Source organism: Ochotona curzoniae, unplaced genomic scaffold (genome assembly GCF_017591425.1).
Source record: "Ochotona curzoniae isolate NIBS_2020 unplaced genomic scaffold, NIBS_Ocur_1.0 scaffold_4812, whole genome shotgun sequence".
Taxonomy (NCBI): Eukaryota; Metazoa; Chordata; class Mammalia; order Lagomorpha; family Ochotonidae; genus Ochotona; species Ochotona curzoniae.
The window spans coordinates 746,449-770,595 of record NW_024467124.1 but is presented as its reverse complement, the minus strand read 5'-3'; the positions used below and the strand labels follow the sequence as shown (position 1 = coordinate 770,595).

At 49.8% G+C, this 24,147-nt stretch overlaps 1 protein-coding gene across 2 annotated transcripts; it reads left to right on the top strand.

Annotated features, from left to right (window-relative positions):
- RAB12 (RAB12, member RAS oncogene family) lies at positions 1-23,577 on the top strand. 2 transcript variants are annotated; one of them, XM_040970561.1, is made up of 7 exons: positions 1-78; positions 136-433; positions 14,359-14,419; positions 19,348-19,486; positions 20,442-20,531; positions 21,116-21,220; positions 22,382-23,577. In XM_040970561.1, exons 1-7 carry the CDS (start codon positions 1-3, stop codon positions 22,493-22,495), a joined length of 885 nt encoding a protein of 294 aa, XP_040826495.1. In that variant the 3' UTR covers positions 22,496-23,577. The 2 variants fall into 2 exon arrangements, with proteins under 2 accessions (XP_040826495.1, XP_040826494.1); XM_040970560.1 differs by having other exon boundaries at positions 1-433.
- Positions 23,578-24,147: the final 570 nt, after the last annotated feature.

The following is a 24,147-nucleotide window of genomic DNA, read 5'->3' as shown; positions in this document are numbered from 1 at the left end:
ATGCTGCTGCCGCTGCTGCGAAGTAGCTGCTTCCCTTCCTCCTCTCCCGGCGGCGGCGGCGGCGGTGGCGGCGAGCGGGCGCTGGGCAGCCAGCCGGCCGAGCAGCTGCAGCGCGGGGTCGAGCTCGGGGCGGAGGCCGAGGGGGCGCGCGGCGGCGGCGGGCGCTGGGCCGAGCGGGAGCCGTATGCGTGCATGGATCCGGGCGCCGCGCTGCAGAGGCGGGCCGCGGGCGGCGGTGGCGGCGGTGGCGGCGGTTTGGCCGTGGGCTCCCCGGCGCTGTCGGGCGGCCAGGCCCGCCGGAGGAAGCAGCCCCCCAGGCCGGCCGACTTCAAGCTTCAGGTCATCATCATCGGCTCCCGCGGCGTGGGCAAGACCAGCCTGATGGAGCGCTTCACCGACGACACCTTCTGCGAGGCCTGCAAGTCCACCGTGGGTAAGGGCGCGTGCGGGGGGCGACCCCCGGGTCGGGGTCCTGGGGGGAGCCTCGCGTGGAAGCCAGGGGTCCGGGAGGGGGTCCCCACGGCAGCCGGGCGGTATCCTCCGCCTGGGATTTTTCGCTGGGCGTCCTTGGGGCGCCCTGGCCTGCGTCCGGGCCGGGGCCGGGTTCTCGACCCCTCCGGGCGCCCCGGGAATGCGGGATGGGGGAAGACGCTAGCTTTATCTTCACGTGAAGAACTCCCGACCCCTGCTCGGGCCCGTCCGAGGAGGAAGGCATGGTCGCGGGTCCTTGAGCAGGAGGCGGCTGGGCCCGGGGCCTCTTAGGGACCCCTTTTGCTGACAGCACTGAGATGGCGAGGTCCAGCAGCGTCCCCCACCCTCCCCTCCACCGGGCTTTTCAGATACAAACTCGGAGCAGAAAGGGCTTGAGCTGTTTTTGTTTTTAACCCGTGACCTCAGATAACCCGCTGCCCCGGCCCGACTGGAGGAGAGGAAGGCCGGGAGGTAAGGGGACAGACCTCGGTCTGACACACAAACTGCGTGGCAGGTTTTTCTGTTTGCTAAAGGCAGACTTACAGAACGAGGGGATCTGTCAGGTGGGTGTGGGTTGCCGAATGAGGGGACCTGTGGACAGGGTGGCTAACTTGCCCAGGTGGACAGCCAGGGCTTTCCCTTGGGGATACAGAATTCTCGTGGACTCCAGGTCCTCGCACGCAGGCGCAGTGTCCTCAGATCCCTGCTTTCAAGTAACAAGTCCTGCATTTCACGCAGTCTGTCTGGAAGGTTAAACTTGCTAGTCTTTTATCTTTGTATTTCGTATCTAAGAACTTTGTTTCCTTAGTACACTTTTTTTTTTCCCTGAGATAGATTATTTCTGAAAATATTTGTGCTCTCGGGGCTCTGTTGAAAGTAGTGGCCTTGGAAACGAGATAATGAAATTGAGTGGCATGATTACACCTGTTGCAGATATTCCATGTTGGCTGATACCCCGGTGTGGGAATTACTAAACCATCCTGTGGTGGGGACACGGGTTTAGTACCTGACATAAATCAAGTGGTGTTAAAAAGAAGATTCTGAATTATCAGCCCTTCATAGCACCACATTTAGAGATGTAAGCTTAGAACTAATACGAGTGTGTCATGTGACCGAGACATCAGTGCAGTTGCTAACAGGAGGCCTGGCAGACTGCGGGTGAGGTTGGAGATGTGCAGGTGGCAAAAGGTGAGAAGAGGAAGGTTCTTCTAGGCCGGTCCACAGTGGAGTGGCACCCCGTGTCTGCAGTAGGTCCCTTAGGCAGCCTGGGACCGAATGCTGTGGGGTGCTGAGTCCTTTGGGCCCCACGGGCACCTGCAGCCACAGATGACTATGAAAACAGTTGAATGGAATTGGGCAGTGTACAGGCTGTTGGGGAATGAAGAGGCCACAGGGAGACTAGGCAGGTGGACTTAGAGCAGCTTCTTTCCTCGCCTTGAATAAGGCTGTGTGTTTGTCTTGTTCGCCTGTGTTTTCTGTATGTACAGCCTTATGATGCTTGGCTGGGTGAACGTTTCCAACTGTGGGAGGCTCAGAACCTGAAGACTCACCTGAAAGCCCCAGAGAGTTGCTTCTGGCCATTACTGGCTTACTTGTTGAGCACCCGTTCTGGGTCAGACGCTAGGCTGCCCACCAGGATTAGGGTGGGCCCTGTCCGAAAGTGGGGCTGAGCTCAGGGCAAGGGGGGTGGTGGCAGGTGGTAAGGGCAGTAGCAGCGATTGTCTGTGGTCAGAGTGAGGGCAGGTCAGAGGCAGGTGTCTCAGCTCGGAGCATTGTGAAGGTGTTAGAAGGCTCACCCCAGTGAATGACAGTGGTCTGAGCAGGTAGCTCGCGGGCTCCTTGGGAGTGCAAGGCTCAGTGAGCCCCCACAGAGAGCACGGTTCTCCCCCATAACAGCACCACTGGTGGAGGGATGGCTGGCACTCACCAGACTCAGGGAGAGAACCCGCTCCCCAGGCCTGCCCTGACCAGGTGGGTCGCTGGCTGGCAGTGTCTCCCTAAAGCCCCTTTTTAAGGTGAATCATACTCACTGGACTTTTCCTATAAAAGATCAAAGTGGAATTTCCTACGATTTTGAGAGGGTGAACTACCATGTAAACATATAAACAAACACAATGCTTATTTTTAAAACTAATCAAAAGTTTGGTTTGCAAGAGGCACAAAATTCACAAGTATATGAAGAAGATGTTTTCATAGTTGACCTATTTAATGAGAATCGTCAGAGGAGTGTGATTTCCAAATCAATCTTGCATTCATGGAGTTGAATTAGTGTGCTGCAGCTGTCTTAATTTTGACAAGTTCTCTGACAGTTTGAGAAATGGAGAAAGGTAGCTGGCAGTGGACATGTGGAACTGTGTCTAATAAGCCAGGTGCAGCCATTCTCTCAGTGCTGCCCAAGAAGTAAGCATGTGTGATTACCTGCTTCAGTCAGTGTGTGGGCACACCTTTATGCCATAACTTTCTCCCTCCAGTTTTTTTTTTTTTAATTGTTGTTTACATTGTATTATGTGGTACAGTTTTATCTCCCTCCAGTTTAATGCCACAGGATTTAGTGGAAGCAGGGAAATGAGACTTTTTAGAAATGTATTTCAAAGACAACTTCATCAAATTAGATTTTTGTTGGCCTTTGTTTTTCGTTGCTCTGCAGTTATTGAAAACTCACTATTAATTTTGCCTGTGTGGTAGTGGTTTCACTCACCCTTCCTCAGCCTTACTTCTAAGAAGAAAAAATATATATGTAATCATGCAGAAAGAATGAGGAGCCCAGTTCTTGCCTCAGGCTCTGCAGCTACTTCTCTGTCATTGTGGAAGTAACTTAGTTGTCTGGGCATGTGGGCGATGACGTGCTATTAGCAGGCAGTCCTATTCGGTGAGCACTCACTTTGTTTATTGCACTAAAAAGCCTTGCCATTTCACAGGTGAGGATAGCCTTAGAGGGGAAGACTTGGCCCTGCAGTGCAGTGAGTCTGCAGGCCAAATCATCGTGTGTGTGTGTGTGTGTCTGGCTTGCTTCAGTGTTTAAATTGATTGCTTTGTCAAGAACGCGTGGGCCACACATGGGAAAGCCACTTGTGGGAAGCCTCTCTTGGTTTTCTGATTTGGTCCTTGGAGCAGCACTGCTGTAAGATGCTGATGTAAGGTGTGTCAGTGAGATGAACCTTCTTCAGGCTCCTGGCGTCACATGCCCCTTGCGTTGGGATGTTAAGATCAAACACCATGAAATGGCATCTGTTACCTGTGGACGTTGAGTATCCCTAACCCACAATGCCCAGAATCTGAAATTTTGAGCTCTGGAATGGGAAATTCCACACCTGAATTGGTGTGACAGGTAGCAGTCAACACACTGTGCCCTGAAAATATTGGGTAAAAATTACCCTCTTACTCTCTGTGTAAAGTGTGCATGAATTAGACGAATTGTTTAGGATTGTGTCCCATCTGCAAGATGTGTGTGTGTGTGTGTGTGTGTGTGTGTGTGTGTGTGTGTGTGTGTGTACACGTGTAATATGATTCTAAATTCCAAAAAAATCAAGATCACAAACACTTCTGGTCCCAAAGACACATTCAAGCTATATAATCTTTTAAATAGCACATTTTATATATTTCTATAAATTATTCTGAATTTTTAGCTCATGTGTTGAAATATAGGAAAGACTGAAGTACGGCAATCTAGACTAGAATTCTGATTTTCATGAACAGTAAAATTTCTCCCAGAAAGCTGGAGGCCAACATAGGATTGTTATTTTATTTTGCCAGGCAAGAATAGTTTTGTTGCCGCTTTGACTCCACTGTCGATGTGGGTGTTGTGATGAGGGTTGAGCCATGTTGAGGATACCCACATGGCTTCTGGGAGTGCTGACTTCCTGTCCAGTTTCCTGCTGAGAGGCAAATGCTGGACCAAGGTGCCTGGCTCTCTGCCAGTGATGTGGGAGATGCGGGTGGAATTTTAGGCTGTTGGGGCCATTTAGGGAGAGACCCAGCAAATGGGAGAGCACAGTCACACTTGTCATTCTGCCTTTCAAGTCGTTGAAAATAAACAAACATTTTTTAAAAAAGAGTTCAAACATTTTTTTAAATATATCTTTATTTTAAATTATGTAGTACAATTTCATATAGGCTGGGATTCCCCCCAAACTCCCACCCCCTGACAGTTTCCCCATTTTGTTACAGTGGTGTAGTCCTTCATAAGGAATCAATTCTATCAGTCTCTTATTTAAGTGTACCCCAGCATTGTTAGTACAGTGTCAGACAGTCCATCCTATTGTCTACACATGTCCAACAGTCTCATTGGGAATCCATCTTTCGTCTGGAAGCAGATATGCATGTTCCATTATACCTCCACATCTGTATATGATAGACCCCAGTACTCCATCACTATACATTACCATAAGTGAGAAGCCATGAAACAAGGTCAACAACTGGTATGAGTTAGAACAGCCACATCAACAACAAATTACAGCACCATGAAAAACCGCACCACTGAATAACCAATATGAGTGACAAAAAGGAAACACAAAAGTCTCCTGGAAAAATGATGCTCCCGTGTAATCCATGAGCCACTGATGAATTCGACAAGAAAAAAGAAATTATTTGGAATAAATAAAACTGAAATAAAAAACTTCAAAACACATGGGATATAGCACATTCATATTTCAAAAACAGAAAAAAGCAGAGAAGGCCATAGGAAAGACAAGATAACAGAACCAAGACATTCTTAAGATTTTGTTCTGAGAGTCTTGCTACTTCATTTTTCCCCCCAGCCTAGCCCCTGAGCATGCTTGGTCCTGCAGGGCAGTGTTGTGCCCTTGTCCAAGCCCTGCTCTGGTCCTTTGGGCTGCACCGAGGGTGTGCTCAGCATGCAGCAGCTAGGGACACTGGGATGTGGGAGACTCTCACCAGGACCAAGGTGGAGGCCTGGGAGGCTTGGGAGCCCCCACCCTCTGTGGGTTCTTCATCCAGTGCCAGGTGAGGCACTAGGTGAAATGGAGGCAGGCCTGTCTTCCTAGAAGCTGTAGCAGGGACAGCCAGCAGAGTTGGCTGCTTGCTGTCTCTCTGGGACAGTCGGAGTAGAGAGATGTGCATTAGAGTGGACCATTACGCTGCACATTGCATTTTTCCCTTTTCTGTTAATGTTCTTACAGGCCGTGACTGATCTGCCCAAGTGTGTGGCTTAAAAGAGCTGGGGAAAGTCCTCCAGCATCCCCACTGCCAAAGGCCGAGCTGGGAAGCCCTCCAGGGCCATCCGCTCCGCCTGGAGAGCCCCGCACAGCAGCCCTGCTGAGTGACCTAACGTGATGGCTTGGGGAGATGACAGTGAGGAGCCAACATTGGGGACTTGCCAAAGGAGTGCTGGGCACTGGGTGATGAGGTTCCTTTGGTGAAAATTAAACTGCTCGGGTTTGTGGGAAAGTGTCCCACATGGTGGAATAAGGTCATGGAGAGAAAGCATGCAGATTTAGTTGGGGTCCGTTATTTACATTGAATAGAAATCTATTTCAAGACTGGCTTAACTACATGCAGTGTCTGTTTCTTGCCTGAAGAAGAGAGACTTCATTCTGTGTGATAGAGATCCGAAGTCCTAGACATTGCCACTTACTCTGCAGTCGTGGTGTCTGCCAGAGGCGATCTGTTAATAGATCTTGGAACTGGCTGCAGAAGACAGTTCCTTTGTGAATGGAGAGGTCCACATTATTCTAGATCCTCGGGTGGCAGATCCGTGGTGCCAGTGAAGCAGTGGATTGAATTTGTCAAGAAAGCGTGGCCTTGTGCAGCAGTCACTCAGCAAGTGTGTTTGAGAGGCTCGTGTGTCTGTGTAAGATGCCACTCTGCTAGCCTTTGTGTAAGGCTCAGGGCTGAAGCCTGCATGCCCAGCTTGTCCTTTGCGGAGGGGAAGTGAGTCATGCAGGTGGCCATGATGAAATGGTAGGCAGGAGGGAAAATGCCCTTGTGCCCTAGCAAAGGAAAGGGCTGGGTGTTTTTCTTTTGATTGCACATCTTTGACATTTGGAAAACCCAAACTATAGACCAAAAATAGTACTAGTGAATGAGTATGATTTTCTCTCTTTTTTCCTCCCTCCTTCTCTCCCTCCTTTTCTTCCTTCTTTCTTAATATGGTTTTGTTTTGTTCTTTTCTCCCTCTTTTTGTTTAATTATCACAGAAACCCTTTCCCCCATCTGTCTTGGATTTCTGTTGCTTACATAGTAATACCATCTTAGCTTACAAAGCAAGCTGCAAGCCCATGACAGAAGTGACTGCCAGAGACAGCTCTGCAGGCCAGGTCCAGCCTCCCCTCCTTGGAGGAGCAGCAGGCCTCTCCAGAGGGGGGTCTTTGTTACTTTTCGCTTCATCCTGTCTTCTCATGCCTGCAGCATGGCAGTGCCCCAGCACTCTGGGCTGGCTAAAGAATCACACCCCTGTGGACAGCAGCTGCTCGGAGTACCTGCAGTCCCTTCCTGACGCTAGCTTCCTGCTAATGCTCACCAGTAGCAGGTGTGCGCTAGTGCTGGCTCCCTGCCGCCTGCATTGTTCCCTGCTCCTGGCCCCGCCGCATCTGGTGAGTGAAGGCATTTGGGTTGTAACCCCGCAGATGGACGGCATGGTCTGTGCTTGTTTCTGTCCATCACGTGCCGTCAGTGCAAGAATAAATAAGGGTAAAATACCTCTAGTGCCTGACTCAGGAAAGTCCATTTGCAATTCTCATTCCAGTTTGTGCTGTAGACACTAAAATCCTGAAACACCTCACAGAAATTCTCCTTTGAAGATACACTCAGAAATACATGATTGAATATGCATATCGAAATGTACATTTGAGGCTGCTGTTACCACAGAGGGGTTCAGTTGCTGCCTGGAATGCCCGCCGTCCCCTATCAGTGCACTGATTGGGGTTCCGGGTACCTCGCCTTCAATCCAGCTCCCTGCTGAAGCACCTGGGAAAGCAGCAGAAGATAGCCCACCCATGTGGGGGACCACGATGGAGTTTGGGGCTCCTGGCCCAGCTCCAGCCATTGTGGCCTTTTGAGGAGTGAACCAGTAGATGGAAGATTTCTCTCTTTCACTTCTACTCTGTCTTTCAAAATATATATAGATAGATAGATATTTAATATTTAATATTTAATCTCCTTACATGGCCTGGCTAAAATATACTGTCTACTTGGCAGTCCCAGTGTTTACAATAGTAAAGTTATTATTTTTTACTTAGAAGAAAATGTTAGTGCTTCGCTCTTTGAATAGCTGGATTCTTCGCTCCACACCCTAACATCCTTGACTCCTTCTCTCCCTTTAAATAGTTTCTTCCTCTTGTGACCAAGATCTTGAAATGGCAGATAAGTGTTCTCTATGGCCCAGAGTGGAGGGAATCCGGGCCAGCCCGCGTGCTTGCTGTTAGTGCTGTGATGTTTGCCAGCAGCACAGCGTTCTCTCCCCCATGGGGGTGTGTCCCCACCCCTTATCCAGCCACTCTCTTGTCCAGGTCCACATGTGGGCACCCTGAGGACTAGCCTGCCCAGTGACCTGCACCCCCAACCTCTCTGACTGCAGCAGTATACCCCATGAAGTCAGTAAGAGCAAGCGTGAGTTCACGTGGATCAAGCCTGTCGAATAGTACCTGAAACACAGCAAATGCCAGACGAGCTCTGAAGAGAATAAACGCCACCTGTCTCTGAAATCCCCTCCCGGGTGATGCCGGCCCCTTGTGAGAATGGAATGATTTGGTTGTTCTCTGGGGCCCTGGAAGTGCCCCAGTGGATGCTTGGAGCAGCCCACCTGCACTCCCCCGACGGCTACAGTCCAGGCCCTGTTGTGTGCTCCAGTCACGTTCGAGGCTGCCTCTTGTGCTGCCCTTGTGTCTGTTTGGACGGGAGCTGCAGGACGATCTTATTAAACTTAGGGTGAAACCTGAAACCTGAGAAGCATTTTCTAATGGCACTTGGTAACTTTTACTCTGTGTATAGTACCTACTTCCAAGGTGATCAAAATAACTTACGGTCATAGTGCTTGGTTTCAGATCCACAGAGTAGCACAGCCAGGAGCTGAAAGATGGGTGTGCCAGCAGAGTTCCTTATGCCTTAGCATCCAGAGGGTGATGTAGTTTAGGCTGAGAACCAACCCACTCTTCCCACTTGGATGACTCTTGTAACTTTACTTGTACAACTGTCTATGTGACCTTGACTGAAGGCGCTTGAAGCCCTCTCCCTTAACAGGAGTCTGTGTGAGCTATAACCTTGAGAGGACTGCCTCCCTGCAAACTGTACTCATCACAAAACATGTTGGAATGCGAGGTGAGTGAAGCCTGAAGGCCAGACACAGCTCCAGACCTTGGGCCAAGGTGCAGATGAGCCCTGAAGTGAAGAGGGAGAGGGGACAAGCAGACACACACACACCTCTGCCACCACCATGAACACAGCTCCAGACCTAGAGAGGCAGACATACACTCCACCCCGCTCACGGCCCTGAGCCCTGGCCGTGGGCTTGCCTTGTGCCTTTGACCCAAAGCAAATACTCCTGTTGAGGTCTTTGAGAAACAGTGATGGTTGAGAAATGTTTTGCTTCCCAGGGGCAAAGTGGGGTTGGGGGCTCTGAAGTTCTGAAAGAATGCCAGAAAGAAGGCAAGGAAAGGCAGAAAGAAGGCCATGGCCTAGCAGCTGAAGTCTTAGCCTTGAACACGCTGAAGTCCCATATGGGTGCTAGTTCTAATCCCAGCAACACCGCTTCCCATACAGCTCCCTGCTGTGGCCTGGGAAAGCAGTCGAGGACGGCCCAAAGCCTTGGGACCCTGCACCTGTGTGGGAGACCTGGAGGAAATTCCTGGCTCCTGGCTTTGGATCGGCATAGCACCAGTTGTTGCAGTCACTTGGGGAGTGAATCAGTGGATGGAAGATCTTCCTCTCTGTCTCTCCTTCTCTCTGTATATCTGACTTTGCAATAAAATAAATTCTTAAAAAAGGGCGGCAAGGTATGTGGATTGACTTGTCTCCAGTGGCTTCATTGTGGGCTGCATTCATCTCCCTCACCCAGCTGACTACATTGCAGCAGATTGCGTTGTAGGCCGTGGTAGAAACTTGGCTCTGGGTGTTGCTACTCGGCTAGTACAGGTGTCACTGTAGCTTCTCTGCGCTCTGATGCAACAGGGCCCATGTTGCTGGGCTGCTGCAGGGCCCAGTGCTTTGGGTATAAGATAGCATTTTTACACATTATGTTCTCTGATGATTGCTAGAAGAAATTAAGATCAAGAGTCAGTCATGAGGGCTGGCACTGTGGTATAGCAAGCTAATCTTCCACCTGTGGCACTGCCATCCCATATGGGTGCCAGTTTGAGTCCTGACTGCTCCACTTCTGATCCATCCCTGCTAATGGCCTGGGAAAGCACTGGAGGATGGCCCCAGCACTCAGACCCCTGCACTCTGTGCGAGGCCGGGATGAAGCTCCTGGATGCGGGCTTCCGACTGGCCCAGCTTCTGCTGCTGTGGCCATTTGGGAGTGACCCAGTGGTTGGAAGATTTCAATCTCTTTCTTCCTCTCTTCTCTGTCTCTCCTTCCCTGTGCCTTTCAAATAATACTAAGTCTTTAAACCACAAAAAAAGCAAGTTACAGTGACTCAGGAGGCTTAGCTCATGCATGTGAGGGATGTGGCCCTGTAACCTGTGTGCCTTCAGAAAAGCTCCATGAAATACTTGTTAAAGTACGTTGTTCCCGCAGGTTCTTACAGACAACCCCAAAGTCTTAGGTCATTGGCTAGTACCTTCGTGTGGGTTGGGCGACCCACTCTAATCATGGCTCCTGGGGTGGGGGCCTACTGGGAGGTCTTCCTTTGTCCCCTCTGTAGGCAGTTCTCTCACTGTCCTCCTCTGCTTCCTGGCTCATCTTGTCCTCTTCCCTCCACCAGCTCCAAGTGGAGGGGGCCACCCAAAACTGGGGCTCCGGTAAACCTCTGTGCCCTAGGACACTCTGGGATTTTTAAAGTAACAAAAACTAGCCTGGATAAGGAAAGATAAGCTGCGCTAAATATTTGAGACTGGATACTTAACAAAGAGAAGTGTGTCTTGGCCGCAGTTCTGGTGGAAGGCCAAGGGCCTGTTTTGGGGACAGCCTTCTTGCTGGCGGAGTGCTGAGGTGGTGTGGGCGTCACATGGCGAGTGTGTGTGTGTCCGTGTGTCCTCTGCTCTCTGTGCTGCTTCCTGGACAGCCAGTTCCGGAGGCCCCACCTGATGACCTGTCTAGTCCTGCTCACCTCCCAGAAGCCCCACTTCTTAACAACACAGTTGAATGGAATTTCCACCTTCTTAATGCCTCACAGTGGGGTTAAATTTCACCGGGAACCCTTGGGTGCCACCCAGGCCATAGCATTCCTTGAAGAGAGATTAGCTTCCCACCCTCCCCCTTTAAGTTTGTTTGTGTATTATGTAAGGCACAGTTTAGAGAGAGGGCAGTCTTCCATCTGCTGGTTCACTTCTCAGATAGTTGCTTTGGCTGGAGCTGGACCAGTCCACGGCCAGGATTCTCCCCCAGTGTCCTGTGGGTGCAGGGCCATCTTCCACTGTTTCCCCAGGCGCGTTAGCAGGAAGCTGGATCAGATGTGGAGCAGCGGGGACTCACCAGTGTCCGTGTGGGGTGCCAGCATTGCAGGCGCCGGAACACTGACTCCAGTCAACTCCTGAATGAATGACTGCAGAATCATGTGCTGTTGTAGTAACCATCAGGGCGGTGTAGGGAGAGGGCACAGGCACATCACCAGCATCCCATGGGAGCCTTGGTTTGAGTCTCTGCTCTGCTTCCATACAGCTTCCTGCTCACCAGACCAGGAGGGAGTGCCTGCCCCTGAGCATTGTCGCTGTTTAGGGAGTGAACTAGTGGATGCAAGCTCTCTATCTCTGCATGTCTCAGTGAAACTCCACCTTCCAAATTAAATAGGACACACACACACACACACACACCTCGTATTCCTTAAGGAATTGCAGGACAAAGGCAGCGCTCCGTTTCATACCTGTCTTTTTTTTCCTTTTTTAAAAAAAATTTACTTGACAGATCTTTGCTGCTTTGTTACCCAGGTGGCCACAACAGGTAAGCAGAAACCAGGACCTTCTTAAAGACCTCCCACGCGGGAGGCAGTGCCCTAAGCATTTGAGCTGTCTTCGACTGTTTTTCTGAGGCCGTAAGCAGGGAGCTGGATCAGAAGTGCAGCAGCCTCAACATAAACTAGTGCCCATATGGAATGCCAGTGCTGCAGGTGATAGCATTTTCTACTATGCCACAAAAAGTTACCCCCCACCCCCGTGTGTGTGTGTCTTTCTGCATTCACTGCTCCCATTACACATGTGCTTGGCCTGTCTGCTCAAAGGTGTTTGTCTTTTTTCAATGGGTCAGTCCTGTTTTGACCACATTTCCTCCAAAAATAGGAGTTCTCCTTACAAGCGGGCAGCTTTCAGTCATCGATTCTTCTGAGTGGCTATTGAGTGGCAGCCATGTTGCAGCTTTCCAGGAGTTGGAGATGCACACTTTCTCGGAGGCACAGAGTCCCTGAGGGAGTGCAGCCAAGAAGAGACAGAGTGACGAGGGTCAGAGGAGTTGAGTCCTAGAGCTCGGAGCACAGAGAAAGGCAGAGGGCAGGGGCAGGTGTCCTCGGAGAAGGGTGAGCTGTGGTGTGTTGGTTTGGGACAGTGTGGTGACTGAGCCTGGTGAGGATGGCTGCTGGCTTCTCTGATGGTGGCTGGTGGTCAGCAGGACCGTGGGTGCCCCATACCGGGTCATAGGCCGTGAAATGCTGTTTAATCCTCCCACACCTGAGGCTCTCAGTGGCTTGATTGCTTTTGGGAAGTATTACCATTATCTCCGTGGTGTTGACACTAATAACAGACACTATTAGCAATTGTTTTTATTTGTGGTATGAGAAGATTTTGGAAGTGTTCATTATATATATCGATGCAAATCCAAGGTTCTAAGACCATAAAGTGGGTTAAGCTCCCAGTCATCATGGGCTACTTGGTGGCTGTTAGTTAAAGCCCAGGATGTCACTTAGGGACTGTTCTGTTGTCTTTGTTGGATTTTAGATTTAGCCAATTTTTGATTATACAAATGTTATACTACATTTATTTCACATAATATTAAATTCTTCTTATTATTATACAAATATTACATCAAATACATAATATATCAAAAAAACCCAAATATACAATTACCCAACACTACATATCAACCATATACTCACACAAAAATAAAACACCCAACTCAAATCTTCATCCCCACTACATAAATATTTTTTCCCCACATCCTAATTCCCCTCTAATACCTACATATCCCCCTCTCCCACATCATACCCTCCACCCCTAAAACTCCTTCCATCCTATACATCACCCCCCCCCCCCCCCCTCCCACAATCCCCCATTCCACCATGTACCCCCTCATCAACAAATTTCAAAATCCTCCCCAGATCACCCTAAAACTCCCTTACACCCCCCAACATCATAACTTAATAAAACAACACCATCCATACCTCCACCACTAAGGCCTTCTTTCATACATACAGACAATTGTTTATATAAATGCACCCCGAGGGCAGTAACGGTGTTGGGAAGAAACCCTCGGGTGGCCATTCCAAGAGGGCAGTGTGTGGTCCTTAAGCTGTGCCTGGTCAAGTCATAGCTGCTTGTGCCTCTTACACGGCTGCTCTGCTCGGCCATTTCCTCGGGGGTGGGCCCTTGAGAAGCTCCAGGGTCTTAGTCATGCGCCACAGGCTTCCCCTTTCATGGCTGTGTCATTTGACTTTGAGAAGCAAATCCCTTCCAGAAATGAAAGTGAAATTGAGAGAGCTGACCCTAGCTCAGCCCTGCCTCTGGTTGCTGGGAGGGACAGGAATTCAGAAGTAGCGGCACCTTCTCTGGCTTCTTTCCTGTGACACTGTCAGTCTGTGCGGTTTCCTTATGGCAGGAGGCTGCCCCCCACCTCCCTGACCCCCGCCGCGGGCAGTGACCATGGCCTTGCTCTCCACACTGCGTTACTAATAATAAAAAGCAGTCACATGTCTTTCTCTTCTCCAGGCTGGTGCCGCCTTGGTGTGCCCCAGTGGAGAGCCATGGCACAGACAGGTTCCCTGTGGCTCGGCGTGGCTGCTACACACTTGCCCGTAGTGCAGCCTGCCTGCCAGCCTGACCTGGGTCCTCACGCGGTGGGCCCATGGCTGCAGTCAGAACACTCCGCCAGTGTGTCTTTCATTTTGCTTAGTTGTGAGAATTGTATTTAAAAATCACCTTGAAATATTTAAGCTTTCTATCAAAGGTAACACATACAAATTAAAATTTGGTTTCGAGATCTGTCTGGAGCGTCACAGGCTGCATGGAGGAGGAGAGCTGATGGGTGATGGTTTGCTTGGCAATGCTAAAACATGTAAAAGTGAAAATTGCCCATGTTGATTTGTATGAGTTAATTTTTAAAAAATAATTGCTCTCCCCCCCACTGTTGATTATATACTAAGTCATTTTTATCTTCACTAAAGTGTTTTGTGAGCATAGAAAATTTTGATAAAATAACTTCCAAGTTCAGGCTAAGGTGGTTTGAAATCAAGCTAAGTTTCCTATATCCTGCAATAAGCACTGTCTCCAATGTAATATCTTTTGAAAGCCATTTATTTGTCATTGTGATTAGTAAATGTGATTTTTAAAAATGGATTTCTAACTGAACTGTGGCGACAGTACGTGACCTTGTGAGTGGCAGGAATGCTGGATAGGTGGCTGGGGATCCAGCAGCACATGGTGACCTGTCCAGGTGCGTGGAGTGCCTCGAGAGCTGCAGGTGCTCGTGGGCGTCCGCCCGGCTTGAGCGGAAGCATGGGCCGGGGCTGTTTCCCAGGACAAGGCCCATTTTCACCGTTTCTGCCTCACACTTGTTTGCTTTATTCATAGGTGTGGACTTTAAGATCAAAACTGTAGAGCTAAGAGGAAAGAAGATTAGATTACAGATCTGGTAAGTGGCAGAGTCCACGCCCCACTGGCGTGCTTGTGTGTCTAACAGTCCCCACGCTTGTCTAATGAAATTAACTGTGTGAGCTGGCACACGCCTCCTGCTCTCTGCTCCTGTGCCTGCGGACAGCGCTTCCGTAAGGGAGACTGGAAGCCTGGTCATCGCACACTCCATTCGCAGCGGGGAGTTTTTTCAGCCGTAGCCGGTCTGGAACCTTTGTGCCTCTGCACGCGGATCATCTGAATGCTGTCGCAGCTGTCAGCACTGATGATTGTTCACGTACTGGTCTTCAGGTTACTTTGTGTGAGCCAGATTTGCAGGCCTGGCAGGCAGAGCAGCCGCCAGGCAGCCCTGTGTGCATGGCGAGGGGCAGGCTGGCACCTCCCGGCTGTGGCAGAGCACCCACTCAGGCCTGCCGGACGAAGCCAGAGGCCCCTCTCTCAGGAGAGGCCCCAGTGAGACAGACAGCACCAGTGTGCGCTTGGCGATGCTCGCGGCCAGCGTAGGCAAGCGGCAGAGGCGAGGTGAGGTGGTAGTTGGAGGAGTGGCACTGGCGGGCTCTTCTGTGTGCCCTCGCTCCCCGTGACGCGGCCACGGCACACTCAGCTCACTAACTCCTCTTGGCAGGTCGCCCCCAGCTCTGTCTGTCCACCATGTGTGTGTGTGCTTTCATCTGCGTTAATCGCTGCTTCATCTGTGACGTCACCGGTCACCTAACGCTTGAGTGTTAGTGCCATGTCTCCATCCTTCACCGCGCCCGCGGGGCACTGCTGCAGCCCTGCAGAACCGTCTGAGGTAATGTCTTCATTTGGGAGCCCACCCAGAGAGCGTTTTGATTTGGGGTTGGGGTCTTCTTGGCTTGGGGTGAAACCTGAGCAGTCCAAATACCAGAAGAAAACTTACTGTTCCTGCAGCTCACGGCCCGGGGACAGCAGACAGAGCCTTCTGTGGTGCTGTGCCCGTCACTGCCACCCAGCCACTGTTTCTGTTGTAAGCCTTTGCAGGTGAGGGTGGGAAGGTGTCTGTCTCCACCCCCAGCACCGGAGGTAAGGGGCGTTCTGATGGGACCACCTCATGGGGTAGTGCCACTGATGACAGGCCTGTGTGCCGCAGGGACTAGGCCCGCCTGAAAGTTAACACTGAAGTGTTTCTGACAGTAGTGAGTCCACTCCCCCCCCACACACACACAAAGCATGGAAAGACCCAAATACCACAAGTTTCTCTCAAAACTGGAAGCTAGTAAAGCACAGGGGAGTGCCCCAGGTGAGAACAGAGTGTGCTCTCGACCACCTGCTGCCTGGCTCCAAACACAGAAATGTGAATTACATCTCAGAATACACCTGTATCTGGAGATAAATACATTGAGTATGTGTTCATCAAAAATGTGTGTAAAACTGGGGTGGGTTGGTTTTAAAAAGTGGAAATTAAGGGCCAGTGCTGTGGCCAAGCTTCTACCTACAGCGCCAGCATCCCACATGGACACTGGGCGGAAACCTGGCTTATCCACTTCCAGTCCAGCTCCTTGCTTACAGACTGGAAAAGGCTTCAAGAAGGGGATTCCAGTGACTCCCTTAGCCAACCCAATGGCTATCTTCCTGGAGGGATTTTCAGCAGTGAATTCCGTATCAACAATAGCTGCCTCGTTAACCGTAGCATGCTCAGTAAGATTTCTACCTTCTCAAATGTTTATTTAAAAGGTGAGAAAATAGGGCCCAGTGTAATAGCACAATTGGTTGGTCTTTCCCTTTCAAGCACCAGGATCCCATTTGTGTCCCAGCTACTCCACTAACCATCTGGCTCCCGGTTTATCATCCGGAAAGGCGGTAGAGGACAGCCTAAAGGGCTTTGGGGCCACGCACCCATGTGGGAGACTCAGAGGAACATCCTGCTCATGGCTTCTGGCTTCTGATTGGCTCAACTCCAGCCATTGAGGCCATTTGGGGAGTGAACCAGCAGGTGTAGGATCTTTCTCCTTGTCTCTTTTCTCTGTGGATCTGCCTTTCCAACAAAAATAAGTAAATCTTTAAAAAAAAAAAAAGTGAGAAAATAAAGCCTCTTTTCTTCATTGTTGCATTATTGTTATCCAGCAGGCAGGACAGAAGTATTTTATACTGGTTGATTTTGGAGATAAGAGGTGTCCTGGTGCTGTGGCTGTTAGAACCTGCTGAATGACCAGGGGCAGGCAGCAAAGGAGCAGAGTGATGAAAAATGGCTCTTTGAGGGTTCTCAGTAGGCAGCGGCATTGCTGGTTGGCTGCCAGAGAGAACTCTCATTAGAAGAAATTCATGTTTTCTTTGCTTCTGGATACAGCCAATCGAAGATAGTAGTATTCACGATAGATTCCTGAAGGTCTTAAGTATCAAAGCTACAGATATCTTTGTCACATTCGAAAGGCGCAGAGAGGAGAAACAGATCTTCCATCTGCTGGTTCACTCCCCCAAATAGCCACAGTGGCCAGCGCTGGACCAAACAGAAGCTAAGCGCGTCCTCCGTGTCTCAAGTATGGGTTCAGGTCCTCCTTGGCCATCTCCTGCTGTTTTCCCAGGCATGATAGCAGGAAGCCGGATCAGAAGCGGCACAGCCAGTGCCCATGTGGGATGCCAGCATTTCAGGGAGCAGTTTCAGGTGCTACACCACAAGTCAGTATCTGTCCCACTCTTAAGGCACCCTTCATGACCCTGCCGTATTTTCTTGATCATCTGTGGACAGAAAGATTAGCCTTTTTTTCTTGTCTACGTAGAGCATTTCTACATGAAAGTATGCAGGATCTTCAAGTATAGCTAAAATAAAATTTATTGGCTGAGCTGTCATTCATCTGTACATATCCAAGTGCTATGCTGGAAGTTACTGTGAACTTGGAGCCGTTGTGTTGCAGTGGACTTGAGACATGAAGTGTGTCCCCTGCTTGTAGGCAAACAGTAAGTTCAAGGTCACCTTCGCACTGCCCATCCTCCACCACCTCACTGTTGTAGAATTTTGTTTACCCAGGTTGACATCAAGCTCTTTGCTTCCATGCTTGGAAGTTGGAAGCATTTCACACACGGATACTGATTATTGCCCCCACAACAATTAAGTATTTGAATAATTTAGTAATTGCAACATTATTAAATAGGTTAAATGCAGTGGATAAAAATCTTCACATTGTGTTGATGACCAGGAGAGGCAGAATTGAAGGAATTTTTCCGTTTGCACCCAAATCAGGACAAGGCCTCTTGCCGGCTGCAGTAAATGGTGATTTAGTTTGTTAGTCACTGGAGATCTCTAGACGTGAGCCTGTCACTGACAGGAAGCTCGGCAGAGGAGAGGGCCACTGCGTGTCGCTAGGTGAAAGGCTGACCCGCGCGACGTGTCCCCTGCCGTCCTGCACGGTGGGGACTCGCCTTGGATTCCTGGGAAACACTTAGTAAACACGTGTTGAACGGAATCAGTTTCAGAGGTCGAGAAGTGAAATGAAGCAGAGCTCTGGAGTAAAAAGCCCAGATGTTAGGGTACTGTGAAGCTGTCGCTGGAGAAGTGTGCTCCTCTGCTGGAAGCATCCAGGGCAGACACGAAAGACAGCATTGAAAGGAGTCTTCAATGGGCAGCAGCGAGTGCACTTCCCTCTCTGGAACTTTCATCAACTAAACTTATTTGTTCATTTATTTGCCTCCAGTTTTAGCCCTGTTTTCTCATGGCTCATTAAATGGACAATGACCGTTCACCTGCTGAAAATTCCTCCACTCACATAACCTTCCCTTAAACCACATCAGAAGTACCTTTTTTTTTTAACCCCTGTGCTTTGATTGTAGAGTCTTTATTGAAACTATTTTTATCTGTTTTTTCTTTATTTTTGAGACCAAATTTCTGGATATTAAATTCAATATATATATATATATATATATATACAGATGAATGTGGATTCATTTAAAAGCCGGATTAAAATTACTTGCAGTAAAGATTCAGTAAAGCATGTAGTTTCCAAAATGCTCCAGGAAGCAGTTACGTGTGATTGCTATTTAAATTTGAGGTTCCAGTACGTTGTGCTAGCTAGATACTGCAGAGTAGAGAAATGTGTGGTGTCTGGCTTTTTAAAGAAATGGCAAGTGTTCCTTAACAGTATTCAGATTGCAGAGTATATTTGTTTAAACATGGAAAACATTTGATCAAATCCCGTGACTGTCTTTTTCTGCTGGGAAAATTTTTCCTGGTTTCCAAGATTCTGGACTGAAAGAAATAGGGACTTAGTGGTGTTTTTGTTTGAATGCAGGATGTTTCTGATAGCAGCTCTGAGCTAATGGCCGTGAGTCCTGGCTCCCTGATGACCTGCCTTCACAGTGCCAGCTCTCCAGCCGGCCCTTTCCCGGGCACGACCCTGCTGATGGTCTCTGGCCAACCAGTGTTGCTGCCCTCCAGCGGGCACGCGAGGACTGTGATGGTGCCCTGCTACCCTCCTCCTCTGAGAAGACGGTGCCAGGGAGCCCAGCTCCATCATTAGCTTCAGCTCGGGCCTGGGAGCAAGGAGTGGGCTCTGTGGGTTGGAAGGGCTTTCCTGGTTTTACTACATTTTGGGGATCTCCACACCTTTCCAGGCAGGGCATACCTACTCTCCTGGGTACAGCGTGTCCTGACCCTCGGGTGTTGTAGGTTGTGTCTTAGATCACCTACAGTGCTAAGGGTTGCTTTGTAGAAGACTGCCTTTTAAAAACTTGTGTCCTTTGCTTTAGTTTTGAGAAGCCTGACCCTGTGTTTCGATGTATTAACATTCCCGCTGCTGATCTCCTGTCTTTCACGTGGGGGGGGGTAATTTATCATTTTTGGTTCGTAGTCCGTGTGTGTTTATCCATTTGAGCAGTTAACATTGTGTCTGGGCATTTCCTCCCCTGAAGCTCGCGGGGCGTGGAGGGGCTGGCTTTGGGATTCCTTGGGAGCTGATATTTGCTGCTCTTTCCTAGGGACACAGCAGGCCAGGAGAGATTCAACAGCATTACCTCAGCTTACTACAGAAGTGCCAAGGGCATCATCCTCGTGTATGACATCACGAAGAAGGAGACGTTTGATGACCTGCCGAAATGGATGAAGATGATTGACAAGGTGAGGAAGGAGGCGTGCACTCCAGACTGTGCCTCCTTTAAGGCTGAGTGCGACCATCAGGGGAAGGTTGACCCAGGGAGTAAGACCGGGGCATTACCTGGGTACCTGGGACATTCTGACGTCAGAGCCCACGCCTGCTACTCTGCTCTGTCTGGCTGCCCCCGTGCAGTTGGAGAAGGGCATCCTGGTTTCTGCAGAAGGGGCACCCAGGCACTGTGTGAGCCCTGCTCTCAGCCTACTCTGTTCTTGGCACTGGATCTCGGGGCCAGTAGTGGCTTTCCCTGGGTGCTGACTGCCCTTCCTATAGAAGCCACAGAAACCCTGGAGGAAATGAGAAAGGGACCATCAGTAGGAATGTCTTAAGAATTTTTTTTTAAACTTACACAAACTAAAGTAGCCCAAATGCTGAGGTCCATGGACTTGAGTTTATGTCTGGTGCTCCCTTGTTCTGGTCCTTCACTTGCCCTGGCAGCTGGGTGCTGCCACTGTTCCCACAGATCCTAATGACAAAACCAGCTCTCCCCGGGCTTGGGGACTCGGCCAAGGTCGCACCATCTTTCAAGTAACCTTTTAGAGATACACAAAATTAAATGAGCTGACCAAAGATTTTAACCTTTTTAGAGTTCCTGTGCCTGCTTCGTTTTTTGAAATGACAAGATTCTTTTCCCTGATTCTTGGTCCATTTTGTTAGGACTTTGAGATTGGCTTCTGTTGATAGCCATTTGACTGCTTTGAATGAATTTCTGAGGGTAGAGTCTTGGGACTTGGTGGGTGGTTCCTCATGCTGCTTGCCCAGTTACTCTGTGGTCCCAGGGGCACTGTCTCACCCAGCCCTGTTACCGGGTGGGGTCTGGGGGCGGCAGAGGAGAAGGACAAGGAGAAGGCGGGCTTGCCTTTCCTCTGTTAGTACACGTAGCGCCCGTCTTTGAAACGCAGCTTCTGCTAAAATTCACAGTATGCTTCGGAAGATGCTGAGCTTCTCCTGGTGGGAAACAAGCTGGACTGTGAAGCAGACCGGGAGATCAGCAGGCAGCAGGGTGAGAAGGTGAGACGCGTGGGGTGTGGGAGGTGCCCACGCTTGGTAACAGCCTGGTGGGCTTTGTGCCCTGAGTGAATTACGCCCTGTCTGCCAGCACAGTAACTGCTCATTCCATCACAGCCACATTTTTCTCATTTGTTGGCTTTTTCAAAATGGTTTGCTCTTTTACATTCTTTTTGGAACTGCATTAGCATGGAGCAAGTTGCTATCCAACCTGGCGTTTCAAGCCATCATACTGATTTTATGATTTTCTCTTAACTCAGATGTGTTTTAGCCTTCCTTGGATTTTGCTAAGGACTCAGTTATAGAGAAGCAGTGATGATCGCATCGTAAATGTCAGTTGTAATTTACTTCATGGTCCTGGCATGCCCTCAGGTTTTTGCTGGGTTGTATCTTGCTATTGTCTTATAAAGTGAGAATCTGCTGCTGCCCCTGTGAGCCTCATGGTTGAGGGTCAGTGCGGCTGCCAGTCCACTGTGCCAGCCCTTCCCTTAACACCGACGGCTCTCTGAGCAGCAGCCAGGCCTCTGCGCACAGGCCGGCCCGTGCTGAGCCGCACGCAGGGAACACACATCGCTGTGTTCTCTCAGTTCGCACAGCAGATCACCGGGATGCGGTTCTGTGAAGCGAGCGCCAAGGACAACTTCAATGTGGACGAGATCTTTCTGAAACTTGTGGATGACATTCTGAAAAAGGTAAGAAGAGTCTTTGATCGGAAACCGATTGTTTCCTTTGTGGGTTCTTACTGAGGCTGTTTCATTCAGAAATGAAACTGCAGTAGTTCTGCTTTAGCTCACAGACCGGATACAGTGGTTAGCCTGAGGGAGTGTGGCTCGGGAGCGCCAGGTGCTGCCCACCCAGGGCCTTTGGGTGTCTCTAGGGTTGATCCTCAACAGACCCACTGAACCTGGAAGTGCAGCCTGGTGGGGTGACAAGTAAACAAGTGGTAATAGTGTTCATTGGAAGCTTGCTTTGCTTCTTGATTGACCTGCCAGAATTGTTCCATGGAGATGGTGGGGAGGCAGCAGAGTATGCAGCTGAGCCAAGGAGAGGTCCCCGCTGTCCCCTGGTACTCTGCCCCTCACCTTTGCCCAGGCCGCACTGTACAGTTTCCTCGAGCAGTAATGGATTCTTCCTGTACCTGGAGGCTTACACTCAGAGGTTTATAGTAAAAACCTGAGTTTGCCCATCCAGTCATCCTTGGTTTCTGAGAGGGCTTGATTCCCGCCTCTCCTAGAGGATATCAGAGTCTGCACAGCTCCGGCCTTCCTGCGAAACGGTGCGGTGTCTGGCCGGTGGCCCACGCACATCCTCTTGGTGCTTCCGTCACCTCTGGACGACCTCTGACATGTGCTGTGGGGCTGGCCGAAGGCACGGTGTGCTGTGGGCAGGCTTGCACGTGCAGAATGCAGATGCAGTCTGTCCCAGGAGGTCGAAGCTGCAGCTGCTACCAGGTATGGTCAGCTCAGCCCACACTTGACTCAGAAGTGTCCCCCAAATTGGTTGTATATATAGTTGCCAAGAGAGGTCCTCTTTCATAAGCATGTGGCTTATTAGCAGATCCCGTGTTCACTGAAACTGGACTATCAGGGCCTTGAATTCAGTCCAGTCGCTGCGTGGGAGGCTGAGCTGGCCACACTGCCGCCACGCGTGAAAGGGTGAGCGGTGTGCTCCTTGGCCCACGCAGTGCTCTGCGCAACCCTGGTTTGGCTCTGTTGCCACCTGAAACCTTTAACGTCTGCCTCACCTTTGGTGAGCAGAGAGCCTTACTTTTTGTGGAATGTTGCTCCTTACAGCGCATGTGCCAGTGTCCTGTAAGGTTGGAATGGCATTTGTCTTTTCCCTGTGTCCTTTAGATGCCTCTGGACATCCTGAGGAATGAGCTGTCCAATAGCATCCTCTCGTTACAACCGGAGCCCGAGATCCCGCCCGAACTGCCTCCCCCCAGACCGCACGTGCGGTGCTGCTGATCCGCTGCTTTGGAAACCACGTGGGCGCAGCTCCTGGAGAGGGAGAACGTGTTCTATCCCGCACTACAATCATTTGACAATTTCCTTTCGCACTTTGTAATCCAAGTCAGAGCTATACACTAACTTGTAAATATGCAATACTGGGTAAGTTTTGGTTACACATTACGTTTTCCCTCCAAATGATTATATTTCATTCATTACCCCAGTGTCTAGTGTACACACACTGGGAAGCGTAGTACTTCTAATATGAAGAATGGGAGAAACGAAAGCTATATTTCTTAAATACTTGTCCTTGTTAATTATACTATAAGGACAGAAGATATTGTGGTAAGAAGAAAGGACATGGTGCTTTGCTTACTGTTTTCAAGAAAACTTGTAGAAACTAAAGACTCGTTGGGGAAGAAAAAGCTATCTCAAGAGCTTTTTCTTTATTTACGCAACATTTCCCCCAGCTGTAGCATCTTTCAAGTGTTGGAGTGTTCCTGCGCCAAGCCAGGCTCCAGCCGTAGCCACCATGGCAGGTTGTTGCCTAGTGACGGGCACGGCAGCGGAGGGCTGCACGTGGCAGGGCGGCCTCTGCCTTGACTCGAAAGCCACCGGCCACCCACGGTTTCCTGATGGACGTCCCCTGTGCTTCTAAGAACTACGACGACTCAAACAAGGAAGAAGTGCTTTTGAAATTACAGGAAAAAAAGAAATTTAAAACAAAGCTGCTGTCCTGAACAAATCCTGTTTCAAGGAGTTTTAAAGAGATGCATTTTACTCGAACAGAGAACACGTGTGTTTGCCTAAGCATCCTGTTTCTTTGTGATGATGGATTCTGCCCCTTACGGTGAGGCTCGTCCCTGTTAAGCCCAGACTCTGTTCGGGATTTTTCGGTTTTTTTTTTTGGTCTGATAATGAATTTGTGAACTTTTATCTTTGGTATATCTTTTATTAAACTGCACTGTTTTGTTTAGTCAAGGTAAATAAGTAATTCTGTATTTGAATAACTTGGCGTGTCTTGAGTGTTGTGGTATGAGAAGCATTGTGGTCTTTCTACACTAATGAAGTGCAAATAAAATTTTGTATTTATGAATGACCATTGGGTTACCCAGATTGTTTATGCAGCTAAAGATTGTGACCATCACAGTGTATTCTTCCTAAACTACACTTGTTAATATGTTGAGCATTTTAGGAAGGAGAGACTGTTCTCTGCTACGGAAAACCCACTTGGTAGTTTCTGACAGGGGTATCCAGAATGGCCACACGCTCCAGCAGCCTGACTCCCTGGGGTGGGCTGAGCACAGCCAGCGGGGCACTGCACACTCACACTCATCGCTACTCACGAGAGGCCCAACGGGGAAACAGGCTGCCGTCACTCACGGGTAGACCACAGCTGGAAGGCGCAGGCAGCAGTGGTGCTCCACCTGCAGGAGACAGAGCTCCTACTTGTGCTGCAGCGTGGGGGCCAGGAGAGAACACTCCCTGCTCTCAGATGAGGTGTGTGGTCAGATTCAGGGAGACATGGAGAGTTGTTACAGGGCATGGTTTCGGCTGGGCGAGTGCGATGTTCTGGATGCAGGCAGTGGTGATGGGAGTCCTTTCCAGCCACTGAGCTACCCGCATCAGAGTGCTTGCGCATATCTTTGTCTTCCTCAGTCGATGACCAG

Coding starts and splice junctions, on each gene's coding strand:
- RAB12 (XM_040970560.1), top strand. CDS start 1: ATGCTGCTGCCGCTGCTGCGAAGTAGCTGCTTCCCTTCCTCCTCTCCC. Junction 19,487..20,441: donor GGATGAAGATGATTGACAAG/GTGAGGAAGGAG, acceptor TAAAATTCACAG/TATGCTTCGGAAGATGCTGA. Junction 20,532..21,115: donor GCAGGCAGCAGGGTGAGAAG/GTGAGACGCGTG, acceptor GTGTTCTCTCAG/TTCGCACAGCAGATCACCGG.